General features: G+C 41.1%; 1 protein-coding gene across 3 annotated transcripts in view; it reads left to right on the top strand.

Moving 5' to 3' along the window:
- The first annotated feature begins 920 nt into the window (after window positions 1-920).
- Window positions 921-15910, top strand: part of LOC137991378 (uncharacterized) — a 15733-nt gene continuing 743 nt past the window's right edge. Inside the window, exons 1-7 of one of the 3 annotated variants that reach the window (XM_068836487.1) lie at window positions 921-1053; window positions 6004-6072; window positions 7214-7239; window positions 8456-9024; window positions 9334-9504; window positions 10433-10489; window positions 12999-15910. The exon at window positions 12999-15910 is cut by the window's right edge and continues 731 nt beyond it. In XM_068836487.1, coding sequence (XP_068692588.1) covers window positions 6041-6072; window positions 7214-7239; window positions 8456-9024; window positions 9334-9504; window positions 10433-10489; window positions 12999-15910 — 3767 coding nt within the window. In that variant the 5' untranslated portion in view covers window positions 921-1053; window positions 6004-6040. The other 2 variants (XM_068836476.1, XM_068836480.1) reach the window with 2 other exon arrangements.

The following is a 15910-nucleotide window of genomic DNA, read 5'->3' as shown; positions in this document are numbered from 1 at the left end:
TGTGTACGTACCGACAAGTTCCGGAGTAAGCCGGTGTTTTTTTTTTTAAATCTCGCTCTGCTATAAAAATTCCTTCAAAGCGTCCCCTTCCCCTCCCCATTCTTCATTTTCAAGACACCGGATGTCATATTTCATGACCAGATTGAATTATTAGAGAACCTTACTCACCCACTTTACACTGCGCGCCTTTGTTGTTATTGTTATCCGGGAATTTGGAGCGTCTACTGCCATATATGGGCAAGTGTCATTGAGTTATTTTTGCACTCGAGAGAAAAATTAAAACTTTGTCAGGGAAATAAAAAGCACTTCGAAGATCCTTGAGGAGGATTATCTTGAGAAATTAAATGGCTTTCGATCAGAAAAACAAAAGAATACTTTCATTTCGAGCGCTTTTCTATGAAGAGGTGGAGCTACGTCTGCAGTGAATTCAAGTAGGAAGTACAGTGGTACTTACTTGTTTGAACTTTTGAGTGGACCTTTAAAAGCAAGCAACCCACATTTTATTGTATACCCGAGCAGTTCGCAATGGAAACAACAAGGCGAGATAGTTTAATTCGCTGCTAGCGAAGTACTTGGTAAATAGGCCAAGGCCGTAGCTAGCGGAGGGGCAAGAGCGGCAGTTGCACCCCCTCCCCCCCCCCCCAAAAAAAATATATATATGTATTGGAAAAAAATATATTTTTCTTTAGTATTGAACAGAAAACCTGAAATTTGCTGAAATAACCTTGTTAGTTTGAAACTTTTCACAACCTATCGCTTGTCGTTATGAAACAGGGGAGAAGGGGGCAGCAATATTCGAATACAATACGTCATTTCCACTTCTATAGTTACTTACGTATTTGGTATAAATACCCTGGAGTGAGTAGGGATTGGAAAACAATGACCTTTCTCGGGTATAATGATAAAGCGTTGTGGTCGCCATTTAAGCATCTGAAGGGATGCTCCTTATTCATCGTGGGACGGATTACATACCGGAACCTGAGGTGATTTACCAACTGAAACAAAACTGACGGAAGTGATCGAACCTGGCGTCGTTTTAACTGACTTCCCTGAGTAAGTATTTATATCGTCGATTCTAAGCCATAATTAACTTTGAAGTAGGAAAACTTTTAGTAGGAAATCCAATTGGAGAAATCCTAGACTTACTGGTAGGATTAACGTTCACTTGAAATGCTCTTACTCTACGTTCCTAGAATTTTCTTTTTTTTCAAGTTTAGCTAGTCTTCATACGGGTGTTGGATCCAACAACAATTTCTTCTTTCTGTAAAATAAACACAAGATGACCTTCTGACCTCTACAGTTTTCAACTTTTCCAGACCAAGAATCAGAAAAATGTCACACACAAGCAGCTACAAACTTGCTTCCACAAAACGCAGTTTTATTATCAGTGAGAAAAGGAAACACAGTGAACAGCAATGGATAAAAGCTTTTTACTGATTATGATGGAGATTAGTATTCAAATGCTTGCCAAAGACTTGCCTTGCCTCTTTGTTCAGTGCCGGGAGCCTGAGCTTAAGACATGCACAGAAATAGTTGTACAGAATTATCGATCCGAATTTGCTGTTCGCAATTCCCTACAATGTAGTCCAAGGAGTAATTACTTCATTTTCCAGAAATGATAATATATTAATTCTGATCGCTCCAGTCGTTAATCGACGAATTCCAATTCGGTACTCTTCGCTGTCATTCCAAGAGCAGATGGTTCAACGATTCCGTTCCACTCGATAACATGCTGCGAAGAACAAGTCATACATAAACAATATTAGAAACTCAAATTTTAATAAACATAGCTTATTTTCCAATGGAAAAGAGAATTACATAGCCCATTTGAAATCCGATGGAAACAGATTACTTTACACAGTCATAGCATTCAGAATTTCGGAGCCCTGAAAACGGCGACTGAAGTAATGAGGGCGCGCAATGTAAAGTGGGTGAGTAAGGTTCTTTAAGGGTAAAAACAAAAACAAAAACGAACTAAAATTGTTCTATAAAGTCCATTTAGGTAAATTAACTATCGTAAGAAAGATCTTCAAGATGACGTTACGAGCGTTAGCCCTCGCTCGCGAACGAAACTCGGATGCAGCCAAAGTTTCGTGTTTCACTACCCCACCCACGCAGCGCCACAGTTACTTCAGTAACCTTTGACAGAAGATCAAATTTCACAATTCTACAAACAAAATTTGCGGCGTCAGTGTTGTATTGACAGACACATGTCGATAAGTTCTCAGAGGTAATTTTATACGCGAGCTCGAATGCATATTTCGGCGCCGTGTCGAATTACAGGGAGATCGCAAATCGCGTTCGTTTAAAGTGCTGTACATGTGTTGTATTGCACGCTTAGGCAAACAAACTTTGGTCTGGAACAAGTGCTTCTTGTGAACATATATTCGGGTACGATTCAGCCACGTCATCGGTATTTGTTTCCTCAGTGAGTATAGCCGTATTCATCTCTATTTGATGCATGCTTGGGAACTTACGAAGTGAACACTTTTGAATGTTGCGTTATCGAAATGCGAATGAAGTACTTTTCAGTAAGTAAAGGATTAAGACATAACCATTAATATAGGTGCTGAAAATTGCAAACAGGACTGTTCACTGCTCTTTTAAACGTGTTTGCCTCAAGTGACCATTGAAATTTGATATGCACAACACGATTGTATTAATACATGGCTTATTACTTACAGCTTATTCCTGCCGCATTTTATGATCAAGAGTTTTCTATGTTTGAGTTTTACATACGCGAAGTATTTAATTAAATGAGACCACCGTTGTGATATAAAATTGAACAAGGGATATTTTTCCATCGCAAGATGATGAAAGACAGGTTACAGACATTTTCGTCTCAGTTTACTTTGGGTTATGTTTACAATTAGGTATCCAGTGTAATCGTGTTTCAGTGAAGTGTTGTAAAGAATCAACGCAATGGCGAGGTGAGCGAGATCAGGAACAACATACAGCCGTTTTTTTCTTTTGTTGCCGGTGTCAACTGTCATATAAAAGAGATTGTCAGTGACTGCATGTGGTAACTTCTGCAGAAAAAAAGGAGTGACTTTCGGCGGCGGCGAAGAAGTGTCGGAAATCGATTAATTAGTATATCTATAGAGTTCAAATTTAACAATTTTTAGTTGACAGATCGGAAATGCGTTGATCAAATAACCATCTGGGATAATCTTTCAATAATATAGTGTGCGCTCAAGAAAAGAGGGAATTCCCAATTTTGGCAGCGAGTAGTAGTGATTTTAAGAAAAGGGTGGTGACACAGGGACAGTTTGATTATTAATTTTTTTTTTTTACAATACAAAGTGAATTGTCGTGGATTTCAGGGTTTTCCAATCCCGCTGAAGCCTGAATTTTTCAGGCTTTCCTTTCGTTGCTGCTCAAGAAAGAAATGTTAATTAATAACTGCGATGATCAGTATCTTAACTGGATTCTCCCCGAAGTTCAAATATATTTGGGTATCATATATTGGCTTTTGTCAATGCAATACGTGTAGCTCAATTAAAGCTCTGAAAAAGAATCGAATATTATTTTCTTTAGACAGGTTAAGCCTGGTTTACATTGCGACATGAATTCATCGTTACTGCGGAGACTGTTCCTATTTATTGGCTTTTTATGTGAAATGGACGCCCAGTCGTGAGCTGCTTTGTTTGACTGTCAAATTGCAGTGGATCAAGCGATTTACTACCGTTACGCTGTAGCTTGCCTTTTTAATTAACAGTTTTCGCTGTTGTTCTAAACTGAAGATAGAGGGTGTAAAGACCAAAAACGGGTCAAAACCGAAAACGTTGTGAAAGAGATTACTGTGCAAATGATTTCAGTTTTATTTGTTGATTAGAAGTGTTGCTTATTGTTTGCAAGGCTTGTTTGTTTACTGCTGCCAGGCCAGAGGTATTTGACCACTGTAACACTAATGAGGATTAATTTTTTACTTAGACACTTAAATATAGTTCCTTTCCTATGGACTCGTAGGCCCGAAGCGCGCCAACGGAGCACCATGGGTAAGATTTTTTTGGGAAATCTATCGATGCGAGAAATCTTGGTTGTGTCTTTATGCAGAAGCATGATTCTTTCCATATATTGCTTTCTGGGGTTAGAAACGGGAGCTCCTCTTTTAAGCTTGGCTAAATCTAAATATTAGGATGCAACGCTTTAAAATCGGCCGGTGTCCAAGATCATTTTCGCGCTTTGGGCATCACACCACGCCTCTTTGTCGTGATTCTGGAAAGATTTCAGTTTCCAGGGTATTCAGTTTTCTTCTCGATCGCAGTGTTTCTCTCCTTATTGTAGTTTTTCTTCTTCAATATTGTCCAATTTAAAGGCTACTTAACTTGAGGCCCTTTGTGGAAGCGTTTAAATAAAATAATTCACTGTCACTGTTACAACAAAATGGCCTTCTTGCATGACTTACTCCTCCCAGTGATCAATTGTTTTCAGGGGCACTTACTACACTTGGGAGCTTGACGACTTTAACAAAGACAGATTTCATTTGACAAAGACAGGTTTCATTTGAAACAAAACATTAAACTCCGGCTCGGAGTCAGTGACGATGACTTAATCTTTTACAGTTGACGTCAACAACATCTCTTAAAAAAACAGTTTTCCCTATGCAAACAAGGATGTAAATAGCTATTTTCAGCTAAACTGCAGAATACTCTCGCATATGAATGGCGTGTACTTTCTTTCTTTTTTCTTTGCGAGAGAACGTTTTAATGAGAATCGCGTTCAGGCTGAGATTAACAAGAATTTTAAGAACATACCCAGACTGAGAGCCACTTAAGAACGTTTTTTTTATAATCATATTTTGTGGTGTTAAAAGATCTGTATTGAAGCCCTCGCCAAAACCCTTTGTCGGCCCGTTAAAGGACTATTATCTATCATGAATCCAGCTTGAAACCCTTTGAAAACAGACTAATAAACGAGAGAACATATAAGAATAGGTTGTGTCCAGGAAGTAATGGTTAAAGAGACCACTTAAGTGTGAAAATACGGTAGAACTCAAGTACAAACAATTTATTTGTAATAACGAAAACAAATGAAACATTTCTTTTTGAAAAAGCTGAATTGCCCTGGTATCTCAAACACCTGTTCCATATCGGATTCACGGCGATAAGAGAAAATACTCATTGATCATGACAGCAACAGCAGAACTACAGTATATAAGAGGAAACGACGATGTCAACAAGACTTAATTCTCATTTGAGGCGCCGTTGCTGGGATTTGGTGAAGAAGAGCCGAACTGCCTTTCCGTTTGTAAGTTACGTGAACGCGTAACAGTGTGGTCCTACTCATAGGTCTAAAGTTCTATAACTAATTAAGTAATCGAAAATTTAAAGCTAGTTTATCGTTGTAACTTAACCATAGGGTTTCCATAATTTAACTGTGCCGTTATTAAAGAATTCATAGAGGGGAAGTAATTTTGTGGGCATTAATCCGTTAACTGCGGCTCTTGTTTACGTCTGTACTAACGGGTTAGCTTTCTTTTTCAGGTCAGGAAAGTGCAGCGATCCTTGCCTAAGAACAACAGTTATTGGCCTCAGATCACCTTAGCCCGGCTTAACCCCCAAACCGAACTACTTGTTTAAAATAACAAAATATCTGGAAAGTTAGGGCTTTCCGTGCGGATTTTGGAGCGCTAACCTGAGCTCTTCAAAGAGCCGCCCTTTCTTTTTACTCACTTTTACTTAAGCCTTGTTAATCTTCTGACTAATGAAAGCACGTTTTTGTACACGGGGAACGGCTGTTTTTTATAGCATCGTTTTCTTTTTAATTTCAAGAACAAGCTAGAGAGTCGCCGTCTAGAGTGAAAATTTGGCTCTCTCTCGGCTACCAGTCTACAGAGTTACAAAAGACCATGTTGCTAAGCGAAGGTTAAAACGTTTAGAGACTGGAACATTAGTTATGCTGATTCCTGCTTCATCGCAGAAGTGAGGGAGACGACCTTAAACCCTGGTCATGCACAAAAACTCTCTCTGAATGTTGAAATGTTTTTATTTTGTCTTAAAGGAAGTCATACAGTTTCGAAATAGAGCTGCCATTGAAGATGGACACTGTCGAAATACCCGAAAAGAGAAGGTAAACGCCGAAAAACCTACTCTAGCCTGCACGCAGGTGGTTGGATGGTCGAACAAACCGGAATTCGTAATGAGGTCGCCATCTTGGATTCGCGCGGCTAGGTCTGGGCCGAGTTGAGGGTCGACTCCCCATCCCGTCGTTTTGCCACCGGGCCCAGACCTATCCCACGCTCTTCCAATATGGCGTCTGATAGTGTTTCGTGGCGACACAACATCTACCGCCTGAAAGCAGGCTAAACGTACTCTGGACAACTTAAGATCTCGGTAAAGGTAAATTTGGGGGTCTTAGGTTGCTCAAATTTCTTGTTTTTGCAAATCTTTAATCGGTGGGCTGTGAAGTAGATTTTCCCGAAAAAAAATTTTGAAAAATTAATTTTAAAACAGCCAAAATTTGCAGCACAACCTTGAGGAATTAAAAAAATCAATGAGAATCTCCCACGCAGCAAGTTTCGAAAAAGTCGAAGGAATCGCTTCCAGAAAGTTTGGATTTCAGCACACCGAAGCGCTCCAGGCTAGCTGGTTACAGCCTATCTCCGACTCAAGATAAGCAAACGATTCACGTTCCTTTTGCACCGTTTCCTTCCTCACTGTTATCATCACCGCCGAAAAAGCGATTGGAGTCAACAGTACAATCTATTTTCACCAATCTGTGCTCTCGAAAGAATTGACTAAGGTAAGTGACCAATAAGAAACCATTATATATTTTCTTGCAAAAGGAGTGACGTCACGGAACACGATTTGTGTCAGGTTTTCGTAGACGTTCCCTCCTCCCGTTTTCTTTCAGGGGGAGCTCGAGGGTACGGCTACACGTAGGCTATGCATTTTCGGGCCTTTACATCTCTAGAACGGAGAGGATTTAAGGCGTCAAACTTTACAGTCATTTTTCTTTTTGTTACCTTGAAAACATGTTAAAAGATCGGCTTTCCAAAACAAGTAGTGGGCAGTTTCACAAATGGCTTTTCGGGCCCGAAACGTTTTGGGGACTTTCGAGAAACCGGCCCCTTGGGAGGCAAATATGCGGAGCATTGAATATTCACTCCTTTTTTAGCCCTTCTCCCTCCCATCCTTGTCCTGGCAAGGTACCTTATTACTCCCATTTCTTTGATAATTTCCTGTTCTTAGATATGTTGTCTTTTCCGTAGGAAAATGACTACCATAAAGGAGGCCGGTGAGTTCAAAAGTCTTGCTTGTTATATTTGTACAGTTTTCCCGTCTGAGTAATTATTATAACTGTTTCTAATGAGGCAATTCAGTACTAAATTTTAACGAACAAAGCGTACTTTATAATTATGCATAAATGATAGCGAGACAAAGCGAGTCGTCAGTTTGAATTTTCAATTAAACAAAAGATCACTGCAGCCGAGGAACCACCTGAAGAAATTGCGGAGTAAGCCTGCTGAAAAATTCCACGTTTGCCAACGCATGTGCGCTGGAATGATTTTTTTTTAAAACTTGTTTCTTACGACAAGGTTGCATAAGTGTCTCACTGAGACCATCGTAATTTCACCAGACCTAACGATCCATTTTGAAAATTGCCCCTAACTCATAAACAACTATTGTTCAGATGTCGGCTTGTTTGCCTCTTTTTCAAAGCGAGGCTTGGTGCGAGAATTTTTTTTTTTTTTTGCTAGCGATAAAATACACGTTTTCGCGACGAGATTCCCTCTGAACCCGAAGCAGATTGCGATGCGGGAATGGACCATTTCTTTTACAAAGAGCTTTTGACTACCAAGCTGGGTAACCGAGTCATCCCACTGGCAACTCTTATCCTGCGTAGATACTTTTAGTGTTGTAACTTTAAAGCCAAGGGTAGTGTAGAACCTTGAGACCACAGTGGCAATGGTGTAACAAAAGCAGCCAATGAGAGATCTTTTGTTTTAGTCCATCAACTTGGCGACGGTGACGTAACATGACCGAAACCAACTGTATACTGCTGGAACAGAACAACGAAACCGCGAGTTTTGCAGTTATGCCTTGCATATCCTCCGTACCTCCCCCCTCCCCCTCCCTCCAAATTATATAGTGAATGACTACGGTGGTTTAAGGTCTCCATCGGCCATGATTATTGGTATTTAAACGATTATTTGTAAGAAGCGCATGCGTAGTATCGTGGATGTGTTCTCTCCCCTCATCCCCTCTTGTACAGACATCTTGTAATCTCCAATCTTTCTTGGACGGGTATCCTAAAAAATTGTTGGCATTGCTAATTCCTTCCTTTTAAGGAATTAACTATTAAGAAAATAGGATATCAAACTATTATCTCTTCTTTCACACTCGTGTCAAGCTGAAGAGATAATCATTTGTCCCTGATGGTTATGTGTCAACTTTGAATATGGCATCCTTCTCTTGCTGAAAGACAAGGCACATTTTATTTCTTGCTACAGATGTGCAAGGAACAGAGAGGAGCTCGAGTGGAGAGGATCATGCTGTCGTTCACTTGGAAGCTAAAATTGTGCACCAAGTCAAACAAGAGCCATTAGACCAAAATGAGGCTGGAAGGCCGGAATGCAGTTTACTGGAAGGGCCAACGACGGAAAATCGTTTTGAGGAAAAGTGCGAAAAGTATGTTAATGAAGACCAGCATGGCTCAAGAGATAGGATTATAAGCCAGAATCACGACCGTGGGGAGACTTCTGACGTATCTGTCAGCGAAGGATACATAAATGAAGACGTCGAAGGAATTGTACACCAAGTCGCCATCAACCATAGGAATGATAATTTCCTTCGAAGGACCAATCGTCAAAACCTCACTGAGAGATTAGTCTCTGAACGTAAAGGGACAAAACCAGTTAGCCATCAGAAGCGGAGAGTTAAGTGGGCCGAAAACTCCGTCCGTAGAAGAGTCAACCAGACTTTGCCAAGCTTTTCATTAAGTCCGAACATATCCATCGGCACAAGAACAAGCATAGTGATAAACGATTCGAGTGAAGTGTTTAAACGACGATTCCGGAAGGTAAGATCTAAAAATAACGTGTTTCCGCTCTAGCTCATTTCCTCGACCCAAGTCCCCACTCATTTTTCGCACGCATTTTATTCTCTTTCCCTACCATCTGGGAGCCTGGAACAGGCTAATTTCTTTGTACTTAGTAATGTTTGGTTGGCGGTGGTGGTAAAGGTATTGAAATTGCACATTGCAAGGATTGCAACGATTGCACGTTGCATTCATGAATAACCACAATCGATCCTTGGAGGAAATGGTGTGTTGGTTAACGAGTGCATGAGTGGGTCTTTAACTTACAAATTCTTAATTATTTGTTATTAGCTGTTGAAGGAAGTAATTTCGAAACGGATGTTAATGCTACAACATTCAACAGTTTGCAATGACACAGTGGCAGCATTGCAACAGAAAATAGTGGGTCTTGAGCGAAGGAATAAGAACCTGGAAGATGCAACTAAGAGATTAGGAGAAACTCTAACAAAACTCGTCCGTGAGGTAAGAGCACAGTCTCAAACACAGCACACATTTGCATGCATGCAACATTCCTTGGCCTTACTAGTCATTGTTAACATGGTACCTGTGTGACTACGTCATAAAGTGAGTGTGGGTTTTTGCTATTCTGAGGCCAAATTCCACGTACGTCTGAGGGCACTAGAGGTATCCCAGCAAACCATCAAACCTTTAAGAAGGAAAGGTTGAGGCGAAGGTAATGGGAGACAAAGTTTGCAAGTCACTGCTTGCTATTGACTATTACCACAAGACGTGCAATTTCCACTCTTATTTCCGCTACCCTTTCAGGGGCACCCAACGAATCTGTTCCTCACATTATCTGTTCCCCAGAGGAATCTTGCTGGCTGGCAAAAATACAAGTGTTTCGATGAGCTGGCTGGGAAATTTTGTTATTGATAGAGGTTTTGCCTGGGAATTACTTACTTTTTCTAGCATTTCAACCCGAGCTGGTGTAGAAACTCTGAAGACTGAGGACGACTAAAAAAAAAAAAAAAAAAAAGGAAAAGAACCCCTTCCCTCTCCCATAGAGTAGTCACAAACATACGACGGCTTTTGTCCCGGTTTTGTCGCTTTTGTTCGGTCGTTTTGGATCGAGGGATTTGAAAGCGCGCGGAATTCCTGGCTGGGAAATAAATTTGATCAACTGGCTGGGAAACCAACCAATTTTATCTAGCTGGCTGGGAAATTTCTTGTGTGTCTGGGTGGGAAAAAGGAACAGATAATGTTTTCCCAGCAACACTGAAAAACACCTGAAAATGCCTTAATAACATTTATTTTCATTAACTGGGGTATAATAATGCATTTTACAATAAATTGGTCGTTGGGTGCCCCTGCCCTTTGCGTTCATAAAACCTCAAAACATTTACAGTGAACTTGTTACTTTTAATTACGGTGTTGTCCAATTTGATTGTAGAAGGAAAACAGCAAAACCGAGTCTGTATCACGTGGCACACAAGTTTCTATGGGAATGGTATGTATTTAAACATTTTGTATGGGTTCTGTCTTGCTTGTGATTTCTTTGAATGGGTATTTGGATATAACCAATAAACCTTAGAAGAATACTCAAGAATGCTCAACTTCGAATAAAAGCGTGATAACAAAGCCTTGAAATGACTAATTTAAGAGGTGTGGAAAAATAGGCATCATATCGTTAGCCAATAAGAAAGATGAATTTACGTACGTCCGATAGGTTACCTATGCCGTGACTGCCGCATTGGTCGTTGGGGCTCTGTACTGCTGCTGACGTCGCAAACTCTTCACTCAACTCATGTCTGTGTTCTGCTTTGCTCTGTAATGTAGCAAAGTTGAGTTCCGTCCGGGACTTAACTTATGTTCCATTTTCACACCACTTACTCTGTCGTCCCTATTGTTTTTCCACTTTCCAATTTTCCCTTTCCACTATTCCCTTCCGGATGGTTTTTGCAAGACCAGAACTTCTGATTACTTTTAACAATCGTCCTGCAATGTTGGACAATTGTGGATCAATTGCTGTAGAGATTTGCTTTTACATGCCATCACTCGTTACGTGCTGTGTATATGAGATACTCAGTAGTCGTCTATATCGTTACATTTTACGGAGGTTATCATACTTTGAAGCTTTACCACCAGCGTTCAAGTCCCACGAACCATAATTTAATGGGGACAAAGGTTGCACGTGACTTCAAAGTTTTAAGTATCGAGGTAGTTGTTATGTTCTTAGCTAACCAGATTGGTCTTTGTTTGTAGTTGCTTGAGCAATTTTGGATCCTTCATCTTTAACCATGGCCCCAAGGAAATTAAACCTGTTGACAGATTCCAGTACTTGTCCGCTTACTTTGATGATGTTAATGGTGCGGTAATGATTTTATAAGCGTGTGATCTGTGCTTTTATCCTATAATGATTTGTCCAGTTTTTAATGAAGCTTTTTCAGTTCTTCTTTGCTTCCTGCCAGGCAATCGATATCATCAGCAAAGCAAATGTTTATCATCACTCACCTTTCAATGCTGACTGTTACTTCATGTCCATGCACTCGGTGCATTTTTCATTATCCTCTCCACATGAGATGCTCAAGACAGTCAGTGAAAGCAATATCCTTGGTGTACACCTGCAGTGGTTCAGAACCATTTGACAACTACTTCATTTCTGTTGTCCCAAAGTGCTTTTTTTTTAATCAACAAAGGTGTGGTAAAGTTTTGTCAACGTTGTAGGTATTTTAAGACTCTGTAGTTTCCTCTGGCCAAATAGTTGTTCTGTTGTGCTTTTTTTTCTCTTCTGAAGCCAACCTTTTCTTCCACTATGATCCGTTCTGCTTGGTGTGTAGTATGTTTAAAATTATTCTCAGCGAAATTTTGTTGGAGTGGCCAATGAGGCTAATTCGTCTATAAAGGAGGTTTCCTTTCTGAAGCAGAGTTACAATCAGTGACCGTGCCCATGATGTTGCTCACGTTCTCGTTTTCCTTATCTTACTACTGCAAATGTTGTCCATAATGAATACTTGAAAAGAGATGCACTTCCCACGAGGTAGACTTATCCTGGTAATTTTGTTACTTAATTATCATGCCAGTTCATAGCCCTGTAATTTTTATACATGCATACAGTGTAGATACTTAAATTAATAATCCTGGAAGTCAGCAGACCATACAGGCTGGAATGTTAAGTAGTAGGTGGCCCCCAAGAAAGAGATAGAGAAGCGGAGCAAAAAAAATCGATCTAACGAACCAGCTAAATAAAAAAATGTGATTAAATTATGTTCACAAATTAAACTTTTAAGCCACCACACAATATTTTGTTACGGTAGGTGTTGCATTACTTGGAAACCTACTGTATACTCTTTTGAAAACAGCATGCTAGGGAAAAAGAGAACTCTATTTTATTTCTATGGGCAAATATATGTAAGGATGATTTGAGCGAATGCCACCATTGGCAAAAATAGACGAATATAGGCCTGGGTATGTTAAGTTGGTTAAATTGTAGTGCAGCTCTGAGGTGGCGACGGGCGGCAAGAGAGTCTCAGCCAAGCGACTGCTGCATGGAAGTCATTCTGGGTAGCTCTTGCCACAGGTTCGAGGTGTAGCTCAAACCCCTAGAATAGGATTACCTTTTGGTTTGAGAACATAGAAAAAAAATAACGTTAAAACAAACGAATACTTTTGTGGATTCAAAACTACATTCAAGGAGCATTTCATTCCCATAGCATCAATTCTGACGACATTTACCTCAAACCTATGATCAGACTCAGAGAAGAGAAATGACGTATCGTTGAACAGCTTTCAGTGCACTACTGTGTTGTCTTTCAAAAGCATCCAAACAGCTGACGCTTGGGGTGAAAGAAAATAAGAACAGGAAAATTAGAAAGTTGCTTTGTGTTTAGGTGGAGGAGAAAGGAACAAATCGAGGGTAGCTTTAGAAGACAGAGATTCGGCAGCGGAAATTTAGATTGACTTATGTTTCTGTCTAATGCAGAAAGAAATGCCTTTGCTTTTTTGTTTCTGATTTGTAGATTCTTAGTCGGTCCTCATCCTGCTGCCCGGAGAAACCTGAATTACTATCAGCAAAGGATAAGCCGTCCTTAAACAATTTCACTGATGGTCCTGTGATTGTTAATGTCTTTGGTTGTCAAAGAAATGTCCCTTCCGACGAACACACATCACAAGTCGCTGCTGCCGTAGAGTCTGGCGACAGGTCTCAGGAAATATCAGCATCTCATATATCTCAGGCACGCCAAGCCAATATTTTATACCCAAAAATCCAGCATGTGTGTTCCCTCAGTACCCCCACGACGGAATCGTTCAATCAGCAACATTCAGTTCCTGGTTATGAGACGTACATGCTTCCCAAAACGCTGGAGAGCACAAACAGGCCCGTCCGAGGAACAAATGTACAAACGACAAGACCGGAAACAAGCCATTTGCAATGGAATGTTTCCCAAGTGCCGGCAAACCAACCAGGAATATTTCCTAGTCATGTATCCTCGTATCTGATCCACAGTGGAGTCGAATCAGCGCATTGCAACGCCACCGTCCAACCCCAACATATTTTTTCTTCCGATGGTACTGCTATCTTAAAACCTGTCCGCCACAGCGCACAAGCCTCTAGGAATCTCCAGACCGATAGACCGACGCCTTACTTTAGGTCCCGGAATGCTATCTTGAGAGACGTTCATGCTACTCAGAATATCAGTAAGAGATATCACGAAAACACCCCTGCAAGGACCCAAAGTCCTGTGCCCGTTTCACATCAAGGCAAGATTATACCCAATGATACTGTCCCTCTAGAGAAAAGAACAATGTTCCCCATCTCTCTACCTTCTCGTCAACTAGACCAAAATCTCAAGTCAATGTCTCTAGACTCCTGGAAAGAAATATCGTCAAGGCGTGGTAGATTTGCCGTCCAATCGATTGACCAACGGACTGGACAGGCATCGCCAATAACAAGTAATGGAATACTCTCGGAGCGTTACGTAGATTGCACTCCAGATTCCAGAAGATATTTTCAAAATGTAGGCGATCATAACCCATTAGTTGGTCAACAGCAAGTGACGAGGGGCAGTCTTCCGGTTCAGTTATCCGGTAATAACACAAGAATCATTCCTCAGGGCCTTTCGGGTCCACGCACAGAGCCAACTTTGCATTTGTTTTCACGAGAGCAAGGTATCTCAGAGACTCAATCACCTCCGAACCACCACCAAATTTGTCGGTTTGAAGAGGCGTCGGCTGATAGGAATGCTCTCATGAATCCATGCTCTCGAGCCAACCTCGCTGGCTCTAGAACCCATATATATTCGTCTAGATTTGACCAAACGTCCTTTCCGCAGCCGACAAGCAGCGTTCAAATGCTAACCCAACGCGAGCAGACCTTGCAACCTTCTCAAATGCCTATGCCTATGCATGGTGGACTAAAATCTACGCAGGTTCCTGGACGTGAAAATGTCCAGATGGCGTCTCAAGGGTCTGGCAATCGAGGCACTGGTCATTATCAAAACCACAATGGACCACAACGGCATCAACTGTTACTAGAACAACAGCAACGAAGAAATGAAGGGAGACAGCCACAACAACAAGCTCAACTTCAACAGAAACAAAATCAACCTCTTTCACGGCAACAACAAGAGGATCAGCTGTGGCAGCAACACCTCAAGCAGAGGAGGCAACTACAGCAAAGGCAGCAGCAGTTTCCACAGCAACTTCGGCAAGAGAGTATGCAATGGAAACAGCAGCAGGAACAGCAAAAACACCATCAGCATCAACCGATTCCTCAATGGCAACAGCAACATCAGAATCATCAAATTCAACAGCAGAAAGAGAGGCAGTTGCCCCACCGGTGTATGCATTACCAACAACAAGCAAGTTACAAACAGTTACCGATTGTTCGGAATCAAGGTATGCCTCCTAGTATGAGTTCATTTCCAGACCAACAAACAGTGGAAAACATGCAGCATAATCCCCATGTTCCAGAGCGAATTACGGGTTTCCAAGGAACATATATTCCTGGACACTTACGCCATGACCAAAACGATTCGAGTGCGAAGGCCTCAGTTATTTTTCAAGACAGGAGCTTGGAAAATCTGCTCAATTTAAACAGCGTACCCAGTGAAACATTGCCTGGAACTAACCATCGGTTAAATGCAGTTGAAAAGCGTGCAAGTGAAGGTCCCTTGAGTGGTATGAATTGTATACAGGCAGTTGGCGGTCAAAAAGAAGGTACAAACAGTCATTTTCCGACCAGTAAAGGTACGCCCGCAATTATTAAGGAAACTATTTCTGCAATTAGCAGTTCAACAACACGCTCAATTCCGAATGACATTCTTGAATGTTCGGCAAGAGACAACCTTCCACACGTGCAGGTTATTGAAAGTGACAACATTTCATCGGATACCAAGACCTTTACATCCAGTAAACCACCAGATAATGAACCTTATTCCGCTTTGGCGTTTGCACCTGAAGCACCCACGTCGTGTTCGGAGAAAGAGAACCAAACCTTCTCTGTTCAACCATTAAATAACATATCGTTACGACTTTTTTGTCCCCAGCAAAAAATGGAAAATGAACAGTCTGACAAAAGGCGCACAGCCTGCAGTGCAGTAACCACCACTGAAGCTGAAGAAAGAGTTGGAAGGAGTACAAGTTCATTTACTGAAGACACCAGTTCAAAGGATTCACATACCGATGATCCTCATGCAGAATCTAGCCAAGCTGATCAAAAGGAAAAAGCCTCTCAAGTTGAAACGAACGAGAAAATGTTGTCGCTGAAGCCCGCTCTCAGTATCGAGCAAAGCAAAATGAACATTGTTATTTCATGGGACTTACCCAATCGGGAACTCGAGTGTAATGTGATAAAGTATGAACTGTTTGTATTGTCGGCGTCGAGTCAAACCGATCCTTCAAGTAGCTGGGACCTACTTGGTGTAGTGGA

This window comes from Montipora foliosa, chromosome 1 (assembly GCF_036669935.1).
Source record: "Montipora foliosa isolate CH-2021 chromosome 1, ASM3666993v2, whole genome shotgun sequence".
In the NCBI taxonomy this organism is placed as follows: domain Eukaryota; kingdom Metazoa; phylum Cnidaria; class Anthozoa; order Scleractinia; family Acroporidae; genus Montipora; species Montipora foliosa.
This window is presented reverse-complemented; position numbering and strand designations above follow the sequence as displayed.